General features: G+C 37.1%; 1 protein-coding gene across 1 annotated transcript in view; it reads left to right on the plus strand.

Annotated features, from left to right (window-relative positions):
* KLHDC1 (kelch domain containing 1) overlaps positions 1 to 21,000 on the plus strand; it is an 87,881-nt gene that overhangs the window by 34,383 nt on the left and 32,498 nt on the right. Inside the window, exons 6-9 of the mRNA XM_045848442.1 lie at positions 373 to 456; positions 11,102 to 11,185; positions 11,645 to 11,703; positions 14,764 to 14,876. Of these exons, the coding sequence (XP_045704398.1) occupies positions 373 to 456; positions 11,102 to 11,185; positions 11,645 to 11,703; positions 14,764 to 14,876 (340 nt within the window). The remainder of the gene's footprint in view (positions 1 to 372; positions 457 to 11,101; positions 11,186 to 11,644; positions 11,704 to 14,763; positions 14,877 to 21,000) is intronic.

Here is a 21,000-nt window from a genome sequence, read left to right on the forward strand (position 1 = left end):
ATGTTTCTAGATATATCCATTTCACCCAAGTTTTCATATTTCTTGGCATATAGTTGTAGTAATTTCCTATGATTCTTTGTATTTCAGTGTTATTGGTCATAATTTTGCCTCTTTCATTTCTGATTTTATTTATTCGGGTCATCTCTCTTTTTTTCTTTATGAGTCCAGTTTAAGGCTTGTTGATTTTGTTTATCTTTTCAAAGAACCAGCTCATGGATTTGTGAACCCCTGGTGCATGCATTTGCTTTACGAATATGGTAATGACTCCATTTTTGTAAAGGTGCCTATTATTTCACCAGTAAATATGCAATGAAACTATAACAATCTAAAAGTTATAAAGTCTTTTAAATATTTTTAAAAATTTTGTTTTAGGAAGAGCAGATATTCTGGGGATGGCATAATGATGTTCATGTATTTGACACAAAGACAAAGAGTTGGCTTCAACCAGAAATTAAAGTAAGTATTATAAATCATTACCTTTATATTTATATAATTCTTGGCACATTTAAAATATATGTTTTTACTATGTTATTTGGATTTTAATAATTGAGTTTGTAATCACATACATAGGGTTTCTCTTGAGTACTGTCACTAATGATGTTTTTCTCCAGGTTAGCTAAGGGTTTTCTAAAAAAATCTTGTAAAGAGATGCCATCATCATTGTTTACTCGCTACTATGATGCCCTGATTTAAGGAAGGTTCTTGTAAAAAAGTCCTTTTATAGCCAAATTCAGAATTTCTAAAAGTCCATGTTTCAGAAACCTTTGAGATCAGGGCTACATGCAGTTGTAGCTTGGTAAAAATACATGATTAATTCTTTCATGTGCTAGTGAACCAACAGGAATCAGATTACTTTAAGCAGTAGTGAATTCTCACATAGCTGGAAACTGTATTGTGGAGCTCAATCAGTAGAAGGAAGTGCTTCAGGGCCCAGGAACTCAGGAACTGGAGCAAGTTAGTCAACACCATTATTTTCCATCTTTCTTTGCCTGCTTCTTTCTATTTCTCATGGTGTGCTAGTTTCATTCTGTGTGCTGCAGACTGGTTGGCTTATTTAGGTGTGAATATGATCCTGGCTACCGAAGCAGTTCTTTCTACTGGTGCTGTATTATTTCAGTGCTTACATTTTAGTTCTAGAAAAGGACTCTGGCTCTATGCAGGCATGTTCCTACTCTTCACATCTGTTTCTGTTGCCAAGAGGATGATTGGCCAGGTCTACCCCTTGGAAAACAGGGTACTGTGACTGATAAACTCACCAGAATTGTGTAGAATTGAGTGTTAAACAGGAAAAAACAAAATTGTCTGCTAATGTGCACACGTGACTGAAATTCCGTATAGTCCAACTACTGCTGATGGAAGTGATGGGAGGTTCCCTGTGAACTAGTGTTACAAAGTAAGACCCTTCTTAGCCTCCTCTTTGTCTAAGCCGTGAATTTCAGGTTTCCATTGCCCTTCTGCCTTCTTCACCCCATTTCTACTTTTAGAACTGATCAACTGTCAGCCATTTATACTTGTTGAATAAATTTTCTTTTAGTCAGCATTTGAATTTTAAGATTTGTGTCTTTTATTTTTTAAATTATATTTTATTGATTATGCTATTACAGTTGTCCTGATTTTTCCTCCTTTACCCCAATCCACACCGCACCCTCCACTCCCTCAGCCAGTCCCCCCACCATTGTTCATGTCCATGGGTCATGCGTATAAGTTCTTTGGCTACTCCATTTCCTACACTGTACTTTACATCCCCATGGCTATTCCATAACTACCTATTTGTACTTCTTAGTCTCCTCACCTCTTCACCTATTACCCCACACCCCTCTGCCATTTGGTAACCGTCAAAATTGTATCCATGATTCTGTCTCTGTTCTTGTTTTCTTAGTTTGTTTTTTAACTTTAGTTGTTGTTATATATGTATTTTGGCCATTTATTGTTCATAGTTTTGATCTTCTTTTTCTAAATAAGTCCCTTTAACATTTCACATAATAATGGTTTGGTGATATTGAACTCCTTTAGTTTTTTCTTGTCTGAGAATCTCTTTATCTGCCCTTCAATTCTAAGTGATAGCTTTGCTGGATAGAACAATCTTGGATGTAGGTACCTGCTTTTTATGACTTTGACTATTTCTTGCCAATCTACATTTTTTATAGCTACTGGACTTCATGGCCTACACGTTCTAGCCTGCAAAGTTTCTTTTAAGAAATAAGCTGAAAGTCTTATCGGAACTCCCCTGTAAATAACTAACTTCTTTTGTCTTGCTACTTTTAAGATTCTCTCTTTGTATTTAAACATTGTCATTTTAATTATGATGTGTCTTGGAGTGGGCCTCTTTGGGTCTATCTTGTTTGGGGACTCTCTGTGCTTCCTGGACTTATATATGTATTTCCTTAACAAGTTAGGGACGTTTTCTCTCATTATTTTTTCAAATAGATTTCCAAATTCTTGCTCTTTCTCTTCTCCTTCTGGCACCCCTATAATGTGAATGTTGGACCTCTTGAAGTTGTCCCAGAGGCTGCTTACACTACACTCATTTTTTTGAATTCTTTTTTCTTCTTGTTCTGATTGATTGTTTTCTGCTTCTTTATGTTCCAAATAATTGATTTGATCATTGCCTTCATCCAACAATCTACAGTTTTCCCCTGTAAATTGTTATTTATCTCAATTAGGGTACGCTTCATTTCTAACTAGATCTTTTTTATGTTGCTGAGGTCTTCATTAAGTTCCTTGATCATTCTTATAAGTGTTTTTTTAACTCTGCATCTGATAGATTGCTTATCTCCCTTTTGTTTAGCTCTTTTTCTGGAGTTTTGATTTGTTCATCTCCTCTAATGTGGTTTTGCTGTAAATTGTTCTTTGTTTCAATTAGTGTATCCTTAATTTCTGACTGGATTTTTTAAAAAGATTTTATTTATTTATTTTTAGGGAGAGGGGAAAGGAGGGAGAGAGGGAGAGAAGCATCAGTGTGTGGTTGTCTCTCACATAGCCCCCACTGGGGACCTGGCCCACAACCCAGGCATGTTCCCTGACTGGGAATCAAACCAGTGATCCTTTGGTTTGCAGGCCAGCACTCAATCCACTAAGCTGTACCAGCCAGGGGTTGAATGGAACTTTTTATGTTGTTGAGGTCCTTACTAAGTTCCTTGAGCATCCTTATAACCAGTGGTTTGAACTCTGCATCTGATAGATTGCTTACCTCCCTTTTGTTTAGTTCTTTTTCTGGGGTGTTGAACTGTTCCTTCATTTGGACCATGTTTCTTTGTCTCCTCATTTTGGGAGTCTCCCTGTGTTTGTATCTATGAATTAGGTAGAGCTGCTTTGACTCCCTGTCTTGGTAGTATGGCCTAATGTAGTAGGTGTCTTATAGGAACCAGTGGCACAGCCTCCCCTATCACCCAAGCTGGGTATTCGAGGTGCACCCTTTGTATGGTCTGAGTACACTCTCCTCTTGTAGTTGAGCCTTGGTTATAGTTGGGAGATCAGTGGGAGGGATTTATTTTACCCAGGCCAGTCAGCTGCAAGGACTGTCTGTGACCACAGACCACCAACCTCTTGCCCCCAATGAGGATCAGATGTGCAGGGACAGGGTGGTGGTGCTCTGACTTGGTCTGTAGCTGTCCACCAGGTGTGTTGGCTTTCGGGTTTCCTGGGTGGCACAGGCCGAGGTGTGCCCCAACCTGTGTTTTGCCTTGGGCACCTGCCTGAGCTATAAAGCAATCGGAGATGGTTGCTACTTATGTTGGGCTTGGAGATTCCCATGTGAATCCAAGCTGTGAATCTAGACTGGCTGCTGCATTGAAGCCAGGTGTTGCTTGTTTGTGAGAATTTAGGAAGCTGTGAAGCTTGAGCAAAGACCAGCTATTCTTATGGGAAAACAGCATGGGTGGCCCATAAGTTGGGTGGGGCAGAGCCTCTGGGGATCTCCAAGGTGGGTCAAACAGTGTTATCCTGGTTGATGGAGTCTCAGATATGGTACCAGCTTGCCTGCCTGATGGGGAGAGGGTTTTGAAAAGGGACAATGGCCTCTGCTTACCTTGATGCCCAATAGTTCAGTTGCTCCCAGTATCCCAGTGGTGGCTTTCAACCTGCTACCCTAATGGGATTGAGTCTGACTAGGTGAGTTAGGTTAGAACATGTGTAGGTTCTTTAAGAGGAACTGCTTGGGGCTCCAGAAGTTTCTTCCACTGTTTAATCCCCACTGTTTTTTGAGGCCAGAACTTGTGGGGTCTTATCTTCCTGCCTTTGGAACCCTAGGCTGGGAGGCCTGGTGTACGGCTAGGACTCCTGGCTCCCGAGGTATCCCTCCTGAATATTTATCCACTACACCTGGGTGAGGCCACTGAGGTTGCTTATAATTAGTTCCTTGGCTTTAAGTCTTTTTCTGACTCCTCTGACTCCTCTCCCTCCTCTCCCTCTTTACCTTAATCTATCTCCTTCCCCTCCTTCTGTGCCAACAGAAGCACATGACTTCTGCACAGGACATCTGCAGATAATGCAATTTTAGGTAGTCCTTGAGTATTTTCACTGTAATTTCCTTGATAGTGTCTTCAAACAAATTCTTATATTATTTATATTATACCTGAAAGTTTTTCCAACATGGTTAGAGCTGAAATCTGTTCTCTTTATTTTTTAGAGACATTCTTAAATTACTTCATTATTCCCAAATATTTGTATCAAAATGACAAGCAACATAGTAGAGATGAACAGTTATCAATGTTGAAGTTGAAAAAACTAAATTTGCATTCGAATTGTATCAGGAAAGACCAGTGTGCTTTAGACAAACCATTTAGTGTGTCATCTGTAAAGTGGAAGGTTGAACATGTTTTCCTACATGAGATTTTTACCTCTGTAAGAGCAATATAGTAGTATCAGGGATCTTTGAGTTACTTTCAGCATTTCAAACAACCTAATAAACATTGAGCATTACTGATGCAGTTAGGCACACAGACTAACACACATCATTTTTTTTTTGTTTTGTTTGAAGATGTATGGACACAGTTTATTCAGAAACATTGGTTGGCTATTAGATATGTTGTATAAGTTAAAGGAGAAATTTCATATTTATTTCACAATAAGTTTGTTTATAGTAGAAGAATTATTCCAAATTTCAGAACAGAGGTGGGGTAATAATGAAAATTTTGTTTTTCTGGAAAGACTGGGAACCACAACTGAAATAGTTCTCTCTCATTTATTTAAGTATTATATAGGTAATATCTGAATTATTTCTAACCATGTAGACATCAGCACAGTTACTCAAGTAAACCTGAGAAGTCTAGGGAATTATGATATTAGATGTAGGGCTTAAGTTTCCTATGCCCACATTTAGTAATCAATGAGCTGAAAATGTTGGGTTCTTTCAGAACTTGAAGTGAAATATATACACAAATATATACCCACCATGAACACATGAAAATTATGCAGAAAATTTTTCCTTCAAATTGTATTCATCTACTCCATTATACTCTCTTTTCCCACCAATACACAACTTCTCTGAAGAAAAGATCTGCTATTCAAAGTAATGTATAGAGAAGTATTATCAGTTAATGTGAAGAGTTTTAGTAAGCAATAAAGCACTGTTTGGCTTAAGACAAAAGATGAAGTTCTTATTGTGGAATTTGAAGCACCAAGAGTTCTGTAGGACAGATTTATTAGAGTCTTTGAAATCATCACACTATGTTCTGCTCACTTACAATTTTAACTCTGTGAGTGTGTGTATGTGTATGTGTGAGAGAGAGAGAGACAAAGGGAGGGAGGGAGGGAAGGAGGAGGGGAGAAAGAGAATCTTTTAAAATATCATTTTAAAATCCTTATATTTTAAGCTAAAATTTACGTAAAATCTTATTTTGCTAAATGGTGTCAAGCATTTAAGAAAAACGCTTAAAAGTAAAGATTGGGGAGAATAAACTTCATCCTTAAAGAGTATAGTCATACCTCAGAGGTAATGCAGGTTTGGTTTCAGACAACTGCAATAAAGTGAACATCACAATAAAGTGAGTCACACAAATTTTTCTGTTTTCTGGAACAAATAACATTATGTTTACTCTATATGGTTGTATATTAAGTGTACAATAACATTATGTCTAGAAATACTTTATATCTAAAAATACCTTGATTAAAAACTACTTTACTGCCAAAAAAGCTAACTTCATGTGATCCTTCCAGAAGTCATAATCTTTTGCTGGTAGAAGGTCTTGCCTGAATATTGGTGACTACTGACTGATCAGGGTAGTGGTTGCTGTAGGTTGGGTGGCTGTGGTAGTTTGTTAAAATAAGGCAACAGTGAAGTTTGTCACATCAGTTGACTCTTACTTTTGTGAACACTTTCTCTGTAGCATAGAATGCTGTTTGATTTCATTTTACCCGGAATAGAAATTCTTTCAAAATTGCAGTCAGTCCTCTCAAACCTTTTCACTCCTTTATCAACTAAGTTTATGTAATATCCTAAATCCTTTGTTGTCATTTCAATGATCTTCACAGCATCTTTACCAGGAGATTTCATCTTTAGAAACCACTTTGTTTGTTCGTCCATAAGAAATAACTTCTTTTTTTTTTTTTTTTACTTCTGGCCAAGATGGAGGCGTAGGTAGTCACACTGTGCCTCCTCGCACAATAAGGACAACAAAAATTTAGAAACAAAAAAGCAACCAGTACTGACAGGAAATAGAACTGTATGGAGTCTGACAAGGAGTTAAAGTAGACACATTCATCCAGACCGACAGGAGGGGCAGAGTCGGGCGGCTGGGCGGTGAGGGGTCAGGGCAAAAAAAGCAGTGGCTGGCGGACCCTGGGCAGCAGGTGGACCCAGCAAGGCAGCGGATTGTGGAGGGGCGCAGTGTGCAAGGCAGGTGGCGGACCTGGTGTTCCCATACTTGTGTGCAGATAAACCAGGCGAAACTGGGGGGCAAGACAGACAACCCAGGGCCCCAGCGCAGGGAAATAAAGCCTCAAAACACCGATTGAAAACACCTATGGGGGCTGAGGTGCTGGGAGAAATTCCCAGCCTCACAAGAGAGTTCATTGGAGAGACCCACAGGGTCCCAGAATGTACACAAGCCCACCCACCTGGGAATCAGCACCAGAAGAGCCCAATTTGCTTGGGGGAAGCAGCGGAAGTGACTGAAATCCGGCAGAGAACGGAGCAAGTGCCATTGTTCCCTCTCAGACCCCTCCCCTACAATAGCGTCACAACATCGTAACTGGGTTGCCCTGTCCTGGTGAACACCTAGGGCTCTGCCCCTCACTATGTAACATGTGCATAAAGACAAAAAAAGAATGGCCCCAATGAAAGAACAGATCAAAGGTCCAGAAAAAATACAACTAAGTGATGAAGAGATAGCCAACCTACCAGATGCACAGTTCAAAACACTGGTGATCAGGACGCTCACAATATTGGTTGAATTTGGTCACAAATTAGAAGAAAATATGAAGGCTACACTAAGTGAAATGAAGGGAAATGTACAGGAAGCCAATAGTGATGGGAAGGAAACTGGGACTCTAATCAATGGAGTGGACCAGAAGGAAGAAAGAAACATCCAGCCAGAAAAGAATGAAGAAACAAGAATTCAAAAAAATGAGGAGAGACTTAGGAACTTCCAGGACATCTTTAAATGTTCCAACATCTGAATTATAGGGGTACTGTTGTGGAAAATCCACCCACACACGGGGAGATAACAAAGCACAAACTTTATTACCCAGTGGGACTCAGAGGAGAATCCCAAATTCTGAGCCCAAAAAGGCTGGGTTAGGGGTCCTTTTTATATTCCAGTTACACAGGCAGAAAGGGAGGGGGACCAGCTGCAGAAAGCAAGCATTCAGAAGCAGGGGCATAGTGACCTTGAGATATGGTTACTTAGCAACTTCTGCTAGCCAGCTCCTTACCTAAAAATAACTTTTACTCAGCTTTTGTCCCGACAAAACTTGCAAGTGTTACAGAGAGCAGTTTCGTTTCCTGCCACAGTACCAGAAGGGGAAGAGGAAGAGCAACAAATGGAAAAGTTATTTGAGCAAATAATAAAGGAGAACTTCCCCAATCTGGCAAAATAGACTTCCAGGAAGTCCAGGAAGCTCAGAGAGTCCCAAAGAAGTTGGACCCAAGGAGGAACAGACCAAGGCACATTATAATTACATTAGCCAAGATAAAAATGAAGGAGAGAATCCTAAAAGCAGCAAGAGATAAGGAGATAGTTACCTACAAAGGAGTTCCCATCAGACTGTCAGCTGATTTCTCAAAAGAGACCTTGCAGGCAAGAAGGGGCTGGGAAGAAGTATTCCAAGGCATGAAAGGCAAGGGCCTACATCCAAGATTGTTCTATCCAGCAAAGCTTTCATTTAGAATGGCAGGGCAGATAAAGTGCTTCTCAGATAAGGTCAAGTTAAAGGAGTTCAAAGTACTTCTCAGATAAGGTCAAGTTAAAGGAGTTCATCATCACCAAGCCCTTATTATATGAAATGTTGAAGGGACTTATTTAAGAAAAAGAAGATAAAAAACATGTACAGTAAAATGACAGCAAACTCACAGTTATTAACAACCACACCTAAAACAAAAACAAAAGCAAACTAAGCAAACAACTGGAACAGGAACAGAACCACAGAAATGGAGATCACATGGAGAGTTATCAACGGGAGTGGGAGGAGGAGAGAGGGGGAAAAGATACAGAGAATAGATGGTAGGTAGAAAATAGACAGGGGGAAGGTAAGAATAGTATGGGAAATGTAGAAGCTAAAGAACTTATGACACATGGACATGAACTAAAGTGGTTGGGAGAGGGTGTGCAGCGTGGAGGGGCATGAAGGGGAGAAAATGGGACAACTGTAATAGCATACTCAAAATATATTTTAAAAAAGTAACTTTTTAAAAAATTTTCATTCATGTATTTATTTTACAAGAAGTAACTTCTCATCTGTTCAAGTTTTATCATGAGATTGCAGCAATTCAGTCACATCTTCAGGCTTCACTTGTAATTCTCATTCTCTTGCTGTTTCTACCACAGCTGCACTTACTTCCTCCACTGAAATCTTGAACCCCTCAAAGTCATTCATGAGTGTGGAATTGTCAAGTTCCTCCAAACTCTTGTTAATGTTGATTTTTTTTACCTTTTCTCATAATGTATGAAGGTTCTTAACAGTATCTAAAATGGTGAATTCTTTCCAGAAAGTTTTCAGTTAACTTTGCCCAGATCCACCAAAGGAATCACAATCTATGGCAACTATAGCCTTATAGAATGTACTTCTTAAATAATTCCTTGATTCCTGGGATGCAGAGTGGATGCTGTGTTAGGAAGCATGAAAACAATAACATTGATCTCACTGCGTATCTCCATCAGAGCTTTTGGGTGGCCAGGTGTACTGTCAATGAGCAGAAATATTTTGAAATTTTTTTTCTGAGCAGTAGGTTTCAACAGTAAAATTGGGCTTAAAATATTCAGTAAACAATGTTGTAATCATATGTATTGTTATCCAGGCTTTGTTGTTCCCTTTATGGGGCACAGATAGAGTAGATTTAGCATAATTCTTAGGGGTCTAAGGTTTTCAGGTAGTAAATCATCATGAGCATGAGCATCACGTGATGAGCATCGTCACCAGCTTCATTAGCCACTAACACGAGAATCAGCCTCTCCTTTGAAGCTTTGACACCAGGCATTGACTTCTTTCTAGCTAGGAAAGTCCTAGATTGCATCTCCTTCCAGTCTAAGGCTGTGTTGTCTACATTGAAAATCTATGTTTGTGCAGCCACCTTCATTAATTATGTTATCTAGCTATTCTGGATAACTTGCAACTTCTACATCAGCACGTATTGCTACATCTTGTACTTTCATGTCTTGGAGATGGATTCTTTCCTTAAAGGTCATGAACCAACCACTGCCAGCTTTAAACTTTTCCTCTGTAGCTTCCTCACTTTGCTCAGCCTTTATAGACTTGAAGAGAGCTGGGGCCTTGCTCTGGAGTAAGCTTTGGCTTAAGGAATGTTTGGTCTGGCTTGATCCTTTATCCAGACCACTATTAGCAATAAGGATGTTTCACTTTCTCATCATTGATGTGTTTACTGGAGTAGCTCTTTTAATTTCCTTCAAGAACTTTTCCTTTCATTCATATTTTGGTTAATTGTTTGGTGCAAGAAGGCTAGCTTTTACCTTCCCTCTGCTTTTGATCTGTCTCAGCTTTTGACATGCTTTCCTCACTAAGCTGAATCGTTTCTAGCTTTTGATTTAAAGTGAGAGAGTGCAACTCTTCCTTTCACTTGAACATTTTGAGGCCATTGTGTAGTTATTAATTGGCCTAATTTCAGTATTGTTTGCCTTAGAGAATAGGGAGGCCTCAGGAGAGGGACAAAATGCGGGAATGGCTGATTGGTGGAGCAGTCAGAACACACACAACTGTTAAATTTACTATGTTATATGGGAGCATTTCATGGCACCCCCAAACAATTACAATAGTAACATCAAAGATCACTGATCACAGATCACCATACCAAATGCAATAATAATGAAAGGGTTGGAAATACTGTGAGACTTACCAAAACATGACACAGTGAGCAAATGCTGTTAGAAAAATGGCACTGATAGACTTCCTTGGTGCAAGGTTGCTACAGACCTTCAATGTGTAAAAAAATGCAATATCTGCAAAGCGCAATAAAGTGAAACTTGATAAAACGAGGTATGCCTGTGGTATTTGTCTATAATTATTACTATTTAGAACAGCAATAGTCGACCTTTTTCATCTCATGACACACAAACTAATTACTAAAATTTTGCAGCACACCAAAAAGTGTTATATTTTTTGCCTATCAGACAAAAAATAGGTATAGTTTTGATTCATTCACATTGGATGGCTATTGTTGTATTGGCTGTTGTCAGTTTATTTCACAAGATAAGGGAAAAGAAGTCAGTGACCCTGACTAAATAGTCAGGTATTGCATGTTTTAAAATTCTTGTAGCACACAGGTTGAAAATTGCTTATTTAAAGTGAATTTTTACATTAGGCTTTCTAATGGAGTTCCATAGATAGTAGTGATTTAGCAGTCATGTATTTCTCATACTGAGCATGAGCATGCGACATCATTTCACATGTTCCAAATCTTTGTGCTCCGTTTTCTCATCTCTGCTTCTAGGGTGGAGTTCCCCCACAGCCACGGGCCGCGCATACCTGTGCAGTTCTTGGAAATAAGGGCTATATCTTTGGTGGACGTGTTTTGGTTAGTATTTTCAATGGAAATAACCTTTTATGTGTGATGCTTCTTCTAAAGCTTATTCTCTGAATTTATAGAACAACTGAACATTCAAATAATCTAGAGATTATGGTGCTATTCAATAACTTTTATCTTCTCAAACAGACCACACATGAATAGTCACAGATGATTATAAATGATATTTTAATGAGAATCCTTTACTTTAGTGTATTATTAGAAAAGTTTAATTTGTTATCATCTAAATCCTGGTGGTTTAAACTCATTTACATGTTTCCCCCTTGACACATTAATTTGGTAGCTCTATGTTAATTTTATTAATGCTTAGTATTGTTCCTCAATATATAAACTTATGATGTTAAGTAAAATGGAGATAATCTATTTATAATATAAACTTATTAAACAAAATTTTACCTTTTGAAAGTTGTAAAACACTGACCAATTTAATACACTTTTATTTTATTTTAGCAAACTAGGATGAATGATTTGCATTACCTGAACTTAGATACCTGGACTTGGTCTGGAAGGTAAGTATGTAATTTGTTTGTTTTTACCTATAGGCATTTCTCTATGTGTATATGGGTGCACCATAATCCAAATTTTGGTTTCTAAAACTGAACTATTATTTTTTTCCCTTCAGATTATATGTCTAAGCAGGAATATATAGATTTAAATAGAGTTTGCTCTTTAACAAAACTATATAAAACATGAGAATACTAGCTGTTGAAAATTGATTATGTAAAAGTACTGGTTTTGTACTATGTATACTGGTCAGTAGAAGTGAAGTAACTATTTAATGTGGTCATCACAGGTGAGCAGATATGGAGTGGATAAAAGTCAGATTTTATTTATGGCTCATAATTTATGAGTATATTTAGCAGTAGAATACATATATTTAGCTATCAATTTAGCTGTTCATGTAATAAGATCAACTCAGAACTATATATGATTCCAAAGTATAAATGCCATTAAAAATAAAAGCACAAAAGTGTGAGAAGAAAATATAGCAGATTATCTTTTTTTCAAAGCTAAGAATTTCTTCTCTTTATCTTTTAAAAAGATTCTATTTATTTATTTATTTTTAGAGAGAGGGGAAGGGAGGAAGAAAGAGAGGGAAAGAAACATCACTGTGTGGTCACCTCTTGCACCCCATGCACCTGGGAATCCGGCCTGCAACCCAGGCAAGTGCCCTGACTGGGAATCAAACCAACAACCCTTTGGTTCACAGGCAGGTGCTCAATCCACTGAGCCATGCTAGCCTATCTTTAAAATCTCACAGATTATCTTTAAAATCTCAGTATGGAAAAGGCTTTTCTAAAAATGGTTTAAACCCAAAATTCGTAAATTAAAAGATGGGTTGATAAAACTACTTAAGCATTAATTATTTCTATGTAGAAAAATATACCACAAAAAATTAAAAGGCAAATTGGAAAATGTAAACAAAAAATATAAACTAGAAGTAGTATTTATGGTATTTCTTTTTTTATGTTTGTTTGACCTACACAGTATTTTTAAATTTTATTTTGAATTTTTCTTAATTATTTTTATTTTTTAGTTACAGTTTACATTTAATATTATTTTGTATTAGTTTCAGGTGTTTCACAGAGTGGTTGGACAATCATATACTTTACACAATATTTATAGTATGTCTAACAAAAAGGGCTAAGAGCCACAAGAAGTAAGTCAGTAAGAAAAAGAAATAATCCAATAGGAAAGTGGACAAAGAACATGCATGAGCAACTTATAGAAGAAATACAAATGACAAAATTATTTTTTAAATGTTAATTTCATAGATTATGAAAGAAATAGAAAAAAAACTAGTTTTCACTTATCAGATAAAAGCAATTACAAATGATCAGTGCTTGCTAGGTTGCAGCAATATAATTAGTGGAAGTATTGGTACAAATTTTCCATAATTAGTGGAAAATTAGTACAGATTTTATGAAAGGCATTCTAGTAATATGTTTAAAATATAAAATGGAATTTCTACACTGATCCAGAATTTCTCTGAAGACAAGAATTGGACAGGTATATCTCTGTGTGTGTATACACAAAGATGTTTGTTGCAACATTATTTATAAAAACTTGAGGTCAGCCTTCATGGCCACAAGTAGGGGTTGCTTAAATCACAGTACATTTTCCCAAAAGGCTGAGATGTTTCCATTACCAAAGGAAACTGCTTCATGGAAATATTCTACAACAGACTAGTTGAAAGAAAAAAAATTACAGAATGGACTATATGATCCCATTGATATATTTTAATATTTCTTTGTATATTCAAGTCTGGAAAGATATATACCAAGTTATTATTTCTTATTGCTTGAGGACAGGATTATATAACTCTCATTAAAATATTTTTGTGGCCCTGGCTGGTGTGGCTCAGTGGATTGAGCACCTTCCTGTGAACCAAAGGGTCGCTGGTTTGATTCCCAGTCAGGGTACTTGCCTGGGTTGCAGGCTGGGTTCCCAAGTGTGAGATGTGCAAGAGGCAACCACCCAGTGATGTTTCTTTCCCTTTCTTTCTCCCTCCCTTCCCCTCTCTAAAAATAAATAAATTAAAAAATATTTTTGTGGCTGTTGAATGTTTTCTAACCAAAATATTTTTATAGTCAATAAAAATATTTCCAGTTTGGAAAAAAATTATATTTTCTACAAATGGCCTGTGTCATTCTGCAGCATTCCAGAATGCTGGGGAATGGTGCCTTCTTACCCTCTAAGTTAGTTAAAGCATGTTTGTGCCTATGTTTTTACTTGTGTTTCTGTCTTTTAAGGAATAAAAACAGCATTTGTTTGAAATCTTTAGAATTTTTTTCCCTGGATCTGAAATGGCTTGTATGCTTTTATTTTGAAGCTAAAGTAGTTAGAATTTTCAGATGAAGATAATGGTTTGGGAAATTCTACAATAAATTGACCAAAGTAGAAACAACAGCAAAATCCCATAATTTCATTGAGGAAATCTGCTGAAAACACAAAATTAAACATGAAACAACAGTTAAGAGTTATAAACATGAAAATAGTTATGTTGAAAAACTTGAAGTTTTACTGATTACCAACAAGAATGATGCCGAGCATACTCAGCATTGTGAATTAACTAGGAATTAATTTTTAATCTGCATTCTATGACCAGATAGAATAGACACTAAGTGGAAAGATTTATAAACTCAACTAAGAATTTTAGAATGTATTATTTTTTTACAATATTTTATTTATTTATTTTTAGGCAGGGGAAGGGTGGAAGAAAGAGGGAGAGAGACATCAGTGTGTGGTTGTCTCTTGCATGCCCCCTAGTGGGGACCTGGCCTGCAACCCAGGCATGTGCCCTTGACTGGGAATCGAACCAGTAACCCCTTGGTTTACAGGCCAGTGCTCAATCCACTGAGCCACACCAGCCAGGGTGACTAAATTGATCAAATAAATCTTGTCAGAATGTAGTAAATCCTGTCAGGGTGACAGGATTACTAAAATCCCACCTACATGAAATTTTAAACTAGTGAGAGCAATTTTTCCCTTTAAGAGCTGAAGTGATTGAAAACCTTTTATTTTAACTAACATAAGACCTAGATTTTTATATTTTTCCTTTGCCACAGGATTTCAATTAATGGAGAAAACCCTAAACATCGATCATGGCATACTTTAACACCAATAGCTGATGATAAACTTTTCCTGTTTGGTGGACTAAGTGCGGACAATATTCCATTAAGTAAGTAAATTCATATTTGGTCTACAGTTATTACCTCACTTTTTTGTTTTTTAAACTTTTTTCAAAACATTATTCTTCATTCTTTGTTTTTATATTTTGAATTGATTTATTGGGGTGACTGATTCACAAAACCATACAGGTTTCAATTGTACAACTCAATAAAACATCATCTGCAGACTGCATCATGAGTTCATTCCCCCAAGCAAAGTCTCTTTTCTTCCCCATTTTCTTCCTCTTTTCCCACCTCAGCCTAGCCCCTTAACCTCTGTCACCACACTGCTCTCTGTGTCTGTGTGTTATAAATGTTTTGTGGCTAATCCTATCACCTCCTTTCATCAGGTCCCCCAATACCCCTCCCCTCTGACAGCTGACAGTCTGTTCCATGTATCCATGCTTTTGTTTCTATTTTGTTCACCAGTTTATTACATTTATTAGATGTCACATGTAAGTGAGATCATATGGTATTTGTCTTTCTCTGACTGTTTTATTTCACTTAGTATAATAATCTCCATGTCCCTCCAGGTTGTTGCAAATAAGATTTCCTTCCTTTTTACAGCTGCATAGCCTTCCATTGTATAAGTGTACCATAGCTTTTTATCCACTCATCTACTGATCCAATCTGGGGCTATTGGGGCACTGGGGCTATTTCTAGATCTTGGCTATTGTAAATAATGCTGCAATGAACATAGAGGTGAATATATTTTTTAAATTAGTGTTTCTGGATTCTTAAACTATATTCCTAGAAGTGGGATTGCTGGATGAAAAGGCAGTTCCATTTTTAAATTTTTGAGGAAACTCTGCACTGTTTGTGGCTACACCAGTCTGTGTTCCCATCAACACAGTGCAAAAGAGTTTCCTTTTTTCCACATCCTTGCCAGCACCTGTTTGTTGTTGTTTTTTTTTATGATAGCCATTCTGGCAGGAGTGAAGTGATATCTCATTTTGGTTTAATTTGCATCTCTCTGATGATTAGTGATGTTGAGCATTTTGTCATATAGATTGGCCATCTGTTTGTCCTCTTAAGAGAAATGTCTATTCAGGACCTTTGACCATTTGTAATTGGGTTGTTTGTCTTCTTGGTGTTGAGTTGTATACGTTCTTTATATATTTTGGAAATTAACCCCTTATCAGATGTATCATTGGCAAATATGTTCTTCCATTCAGTGGGTTTCTTTTCATTTTGTTGATGGTTTTTTGTTGTGCAAAAGCTTTTTAGTTGGATGGAGTCCATTTATTTATTTTCCTTATTTCCCTTCCCCTTGGAGGTATATCAGCAAAAATACTGCTCTAAGAAATGTTTGAGATTTTACTGCCTATGATTTCTTGTAGAATTTTTATAATTTTGCGACTTATATTAAGTCTTTTATTCATTTTGAGTTTCTTTTTGTACTTGGTGTAAATTGGTGGTCTAGTTTCTTTTTTTTTTTAATCTATTGTTGTTCAGTTTAGTTGTCCCACCTTTTTCCCCATGGCTTACCTCTACCCCACCATCAACCGCTTCCACAGTCAATCCCCCCCATTGTCCGTGTCCCTGAGTCCTCTATTCATGTTTCTTTGCTTGCCTTTTCCCTTTCTTTCTCCCCATTAAATACCTCCTAGGTCCCCTCTGGTCACTGTCAGTTTGTTCTTTATTTCCATGTCATTGGTTCTATTCTGCTCATTTGTTTGTTTTGTTGATTAGGTTCCACTTATAGGTGAGATCACGTGGTATTTGTCTTTCACCACCTGGCTTATTTCACTTAGCATAATGCTCTCCAGTTCCATCCATGCTGTCGCAAAGGGTAGGAGTTCCTTCTTTCTTTCTGCTGCATAGTGTGGAAACGTACCAGTTTTTTTATCCACTCATTTACTGATGGGAGCTTAGTCTGTTTCCAGCACTTGGTTATTATAAATAACTTTGGAGTGCATAAGTTCTTTTGAATTGGTATTTCAGGATTCTTTTTTTTTAAAGATTTTATTTATTTATTTTTAAAGAGGAAGAGAGGGAGAGAAATATTAATGTGTGGTTGTTTCTCATGCACCTTCTGCTGGAGACCTGACCCACAACCCAGGCATGTGCCCTGACTGGGAATTGAACCACCGACCCCTTGCTTCACAGGCTGGCACTCAACCACTGAGCCACACCAGCTGGGGGTATTTCAGTATCTTAGGGTATAGTCCCAGCAGTAGGATCACTGGATCAAAAGACAGTTCCATCTTCAGTTTTTTCAGGAAATTCCATACTGTTTTCCACAGTGGCTGCACCAATATGCATTCCCACCAACAGTGCACTAGGGTTCTCTTTTCTCCACAACCTTGCCAGTACTTGTTGTTTGTTGGTTTATTAATGATGGCCATTCTGACCAGTTTGAAATGGTATTTCATTGTGGTTTTAATTTGCATCTCTCCAGTGGCTAGTGATGTTGAGCACTTTTTCATGTGTCTGTGGGTCCCCTATGTGTCCTCCTTGGAGAATTATCTGTTCAGGTCCTTTGCCCATTTTTTAATTGGATTGTTTGTCTTCCTGGTGTGGAGTTGTATGAGTTCTTTATATATTTTGGAGATCAAACCTTTGTCTGAGGTATCATTGGCAAATATGTTTTCCCATATGGTTGGTTCCCTTTCCATTTTGTTGATGTTTTCTTTAGCTGTGCAGAAGTTTTTTATTTTGATATAGTTCCATTTGTTTATTCTTCCCTTTATATCCTTTGCCCTAAGGGGGATGTATTGGTGAAAATATTGCTGCATGGGATATCAGAAATTTTCCTGCCTATGTTTTCCTCCAGTACACTTTTGGTGTCACAATTTATATTTAAGTCTTTTATCCATCTTGAGTGTATTTTGGGGTGTGGTGTAAGTTGGTGGTCAAGTTTCTTTTTTGTTTGCATGTATTTGCCCGGATCTCCCAACACCATTTATTGAAGAAGCTATATTTACCCCACTTTATGTTCCTGCTCCCTTTGTCAAATATTAACTCACTGTATTGACATGGGTTTATTTCTGGGCTCTCTGTTCTGTTTCATTGATCTATATGTCTGTTCTTATGCCAGTACCAAACTTTTGATTATGGTGGCTTTGTATTAGAAAGGAAACTGTATTTCCTTTGTAATATAGTTTGATATCATTTGATCCCTCCTACTTTGTTCTTTCTCAAAATTGCTGAGGCTATTTGGGGTCATTTATGGTTCCATATAAATTTTTGAAATATTTGTTCTACATCTGTGAAATATATCATTGGTATTTTGACAGGGATTGCATTAAATCTATAAATTGCTTTGGGTGATATGGACATTTTAATGATGTTAATTCTTCCATCCATGAACAGTGTATGTGCTTCCATTTATTTGTGTCTTCTTTAATTCCCTTCTTCAGTGTTGTATAGTTAATTGAGTACATGTCTTTTACCTCCTTAGTTTATTCCTAAGAATATTATTTTTCTTGTTACCTTAGTAAATGGAATTTTTCTCCTAATTGCTGTTTCTGACATTTCATTGTTGATGTACAAACATACCTTTGATTTCTGAATGTTGACTATTATCCCAATACTTTGCCAATTTACTTATTAGGTTGAATAGTTTTTTTGTTGAGTCTGTAGGGTTTTCTGTGTACAGTATCATACCATCTGCAAATAGCATCAGCTTTACTTCTCCTTTCCAATTTGGATACCTTTTATTTTCTTTTCTTCTCTGATCTCTGTGGCTGGCACTTCCAATACTTTGTTGAATAGAAGTGGTGAAAGTGGACACCCTTGTCTTGTGCCTGGTCTTACAGGGAAAGCTTTTAATTTTTGCCCATTGAATATAATGTTGGCTGTGTGTTTCTCATATCTGTCCTTTATTATGTTGAGGTATGCTCCCTATATTCCTACTTTGCTGAGTTTTTATCATAGATGGGTGCTGTTCTTTATCAAATGCTTTGTCAGCATCTATTGATATGATCATGTCAGTATTGTTTTTCATATTTTTTATATGATGTATTACATTTATTGATTTGCATATATTGTACCAATCTTGCATCCCTGGGATGAATCCCACCTGGTCATGGTGTATGATCTTTTTAACATATTGCTGGATCCAGTTTGCCAATATTTTGTTGAGGATTTTAGCATCTATGTTCATCAGCAATATTGGCCTATAGTTTTCTTTTCTTTATTGTGTCTTTATCTGGCATTGGAATTAGGATAATATTGGCCTCATAAAAAGAGTTTGGGAATCTTCTCTCTTCTTGGATTTTTTGGAGTAGTTTGAGAAGAATTGGGGTTAGCTCTTCTCTAAATATTTGGTAAAATTCTCCCATGAATACTTACCGCCCAGGGCTTTGGTGCCAGTAGTTTGTTGATTCTGCTTCGATTTCACTAGTTGACATTGGTCTATTCAGGCTTTGTATTTCTTCTTGACTCAGTTATGGAGGATTATATGTTTCTAGAAATTTGTCCATTGCACCCAGGTTTTCAAATTTGTTGACTGTTGTTGTTCATAGTAATTTATCATGATCCTTTGTATTTCTGTGGTATCAGTTGTAATTTCTTCTCTGTTGTTTCTGATTTTATTTATTTGAGTCATCTCTCTTTTTTTCTTGATGAGTCTGGTTAAAGACTTGTTGATTTTGTTTATCTTTTCAAAGAACCAGCTCATGGATTTATTGATTCTTTGAGTTGTTCTTTTAGTCTCTATGTCATTTAATTTTCCTCTGATCTTGATTATTTCTTTCCTTCTACTTCCTCTGGGATTTGTTTGTTGTTGTTCCTCTGGTTTTTGGAGCTGTAGGGTTAGTTTGATTATTTGAAATTTTTCTATCTTTTTAAGGTAGGCCTGTATTGCTGTGAACTTCCCTCTCGGGACTGCCCTCTCTGTGTCCTACAGGTTTTGGGTTGTTGTGAGTTCATTTTTGTTTGTTTGCAGAAACTTTTTGATTTCTTTCTTGATCTCATTCTTCACTCATTCATTGTTTAATAGCATGCTATTCCATCTCCATGAATTTGAGTGCTTTGGGTTTTTTTCCTTGAGGTTGGTTTGTAGTTTTAGTCCCTTGTGGTCAGAGAAAATGCTTGATATGATTTCAATTTTCTAGAATTTGTTGAGTCTTGTTTTGTGTCCTACCATGTAGCCTATCTTTGAAAATGTTTCATGTGCATTTCAAAACAATGTGTATTTTGCTTCTTTAGCATGAAAGTTTCTATGTATATCAGTGAAGCCCATTTGATCTATCGTGTCATTCAGTGCCACGATGTTCTTGTTGATTCTTTATTTGGAAGATTTGTCTATGTTGACAGTGGGGTGTTAAAATACCTTACTATAAGTGTATTGCTGTCTATATTTTTCTTGACATCCTCCAAGATTTTCCTTATATATTTGGGTGCTCCTATGTTGGTGCATATATGTTTGCAATGTTTATAACTTCTTGGTGGATTCTCTTTTAGAATTATGAAATGGCCTTCTTTGTCTCTTTTTATGGCCTTTGTTTTGAAGTCTATTTTGTCTGATGTAAGTATTGCTTTTCCAAGCCCTTCACTTTCAGTCTGTGTAAGTCTTTTGTTCTGAGGTGGGCCTCCTGTAGGCAGCATATGTGAAGGTCATGTTTTCTTATCCATTCAGCTTCTCGTGTCTTTTGATTGGGGTGTTTATTCCATTTACAATTAGGATTACTACTGATAGGTATTATTAATTGCAATTTTTCCTATTGTACCTGTGTTCCTCTCTCTCTCACTCTATACCTCCATCTTCTTAAAGCAGTCCCTTTAGTATGCCTTGCAATGTTGGTTTGGTGGAACTGTATTCTTTTAACCTTCTTTTGTCTGGGAAACTCCTTATTTTGCCTTCCATTTTAAATGACAGCCTTCCTGAGTAGAGTAGTCTTGGTTGCATGCCTCTGCTTTTCATTATTTGGAATATTTCTTGCCATTCCCTTCTGCCTTGTAGTGTTTTTGTTGAGAAATTTGCTGCTTGCCTTATTGAGCCTCCTGGTATGATACAATCTCTTTCTCCCTTGCTGCTTTTAAGATTCTCTCTTTGTCTTTCAAATTTGGCATTTTAATTGTGATGTGTCTCGGAGTAGGCTTCTTTGGGTTCATTTTGATTGGGTCGCTCTGTGCTTCCTGAACTTGGATGGCTTTTCCTCTCTCCCAGTTAGGGACGTTTTCTGTCAT

Source organism: Phyllostomus hastatus, unplaced genomic scaffold, assembly GCF_019186645.2.
Source record: "Phyllostomus hastatus isolate PE091 unplaced genomic scaffold, TTU_PhHast_1.1 phas_contig_62, whole genome shotgun sequence".
NCBI lineage: Eukaryota > Metazoa > Chordata > Mammalia > Chiroptera > Phyllostomidae > Phyllostomus > Phyllostomus hastatus.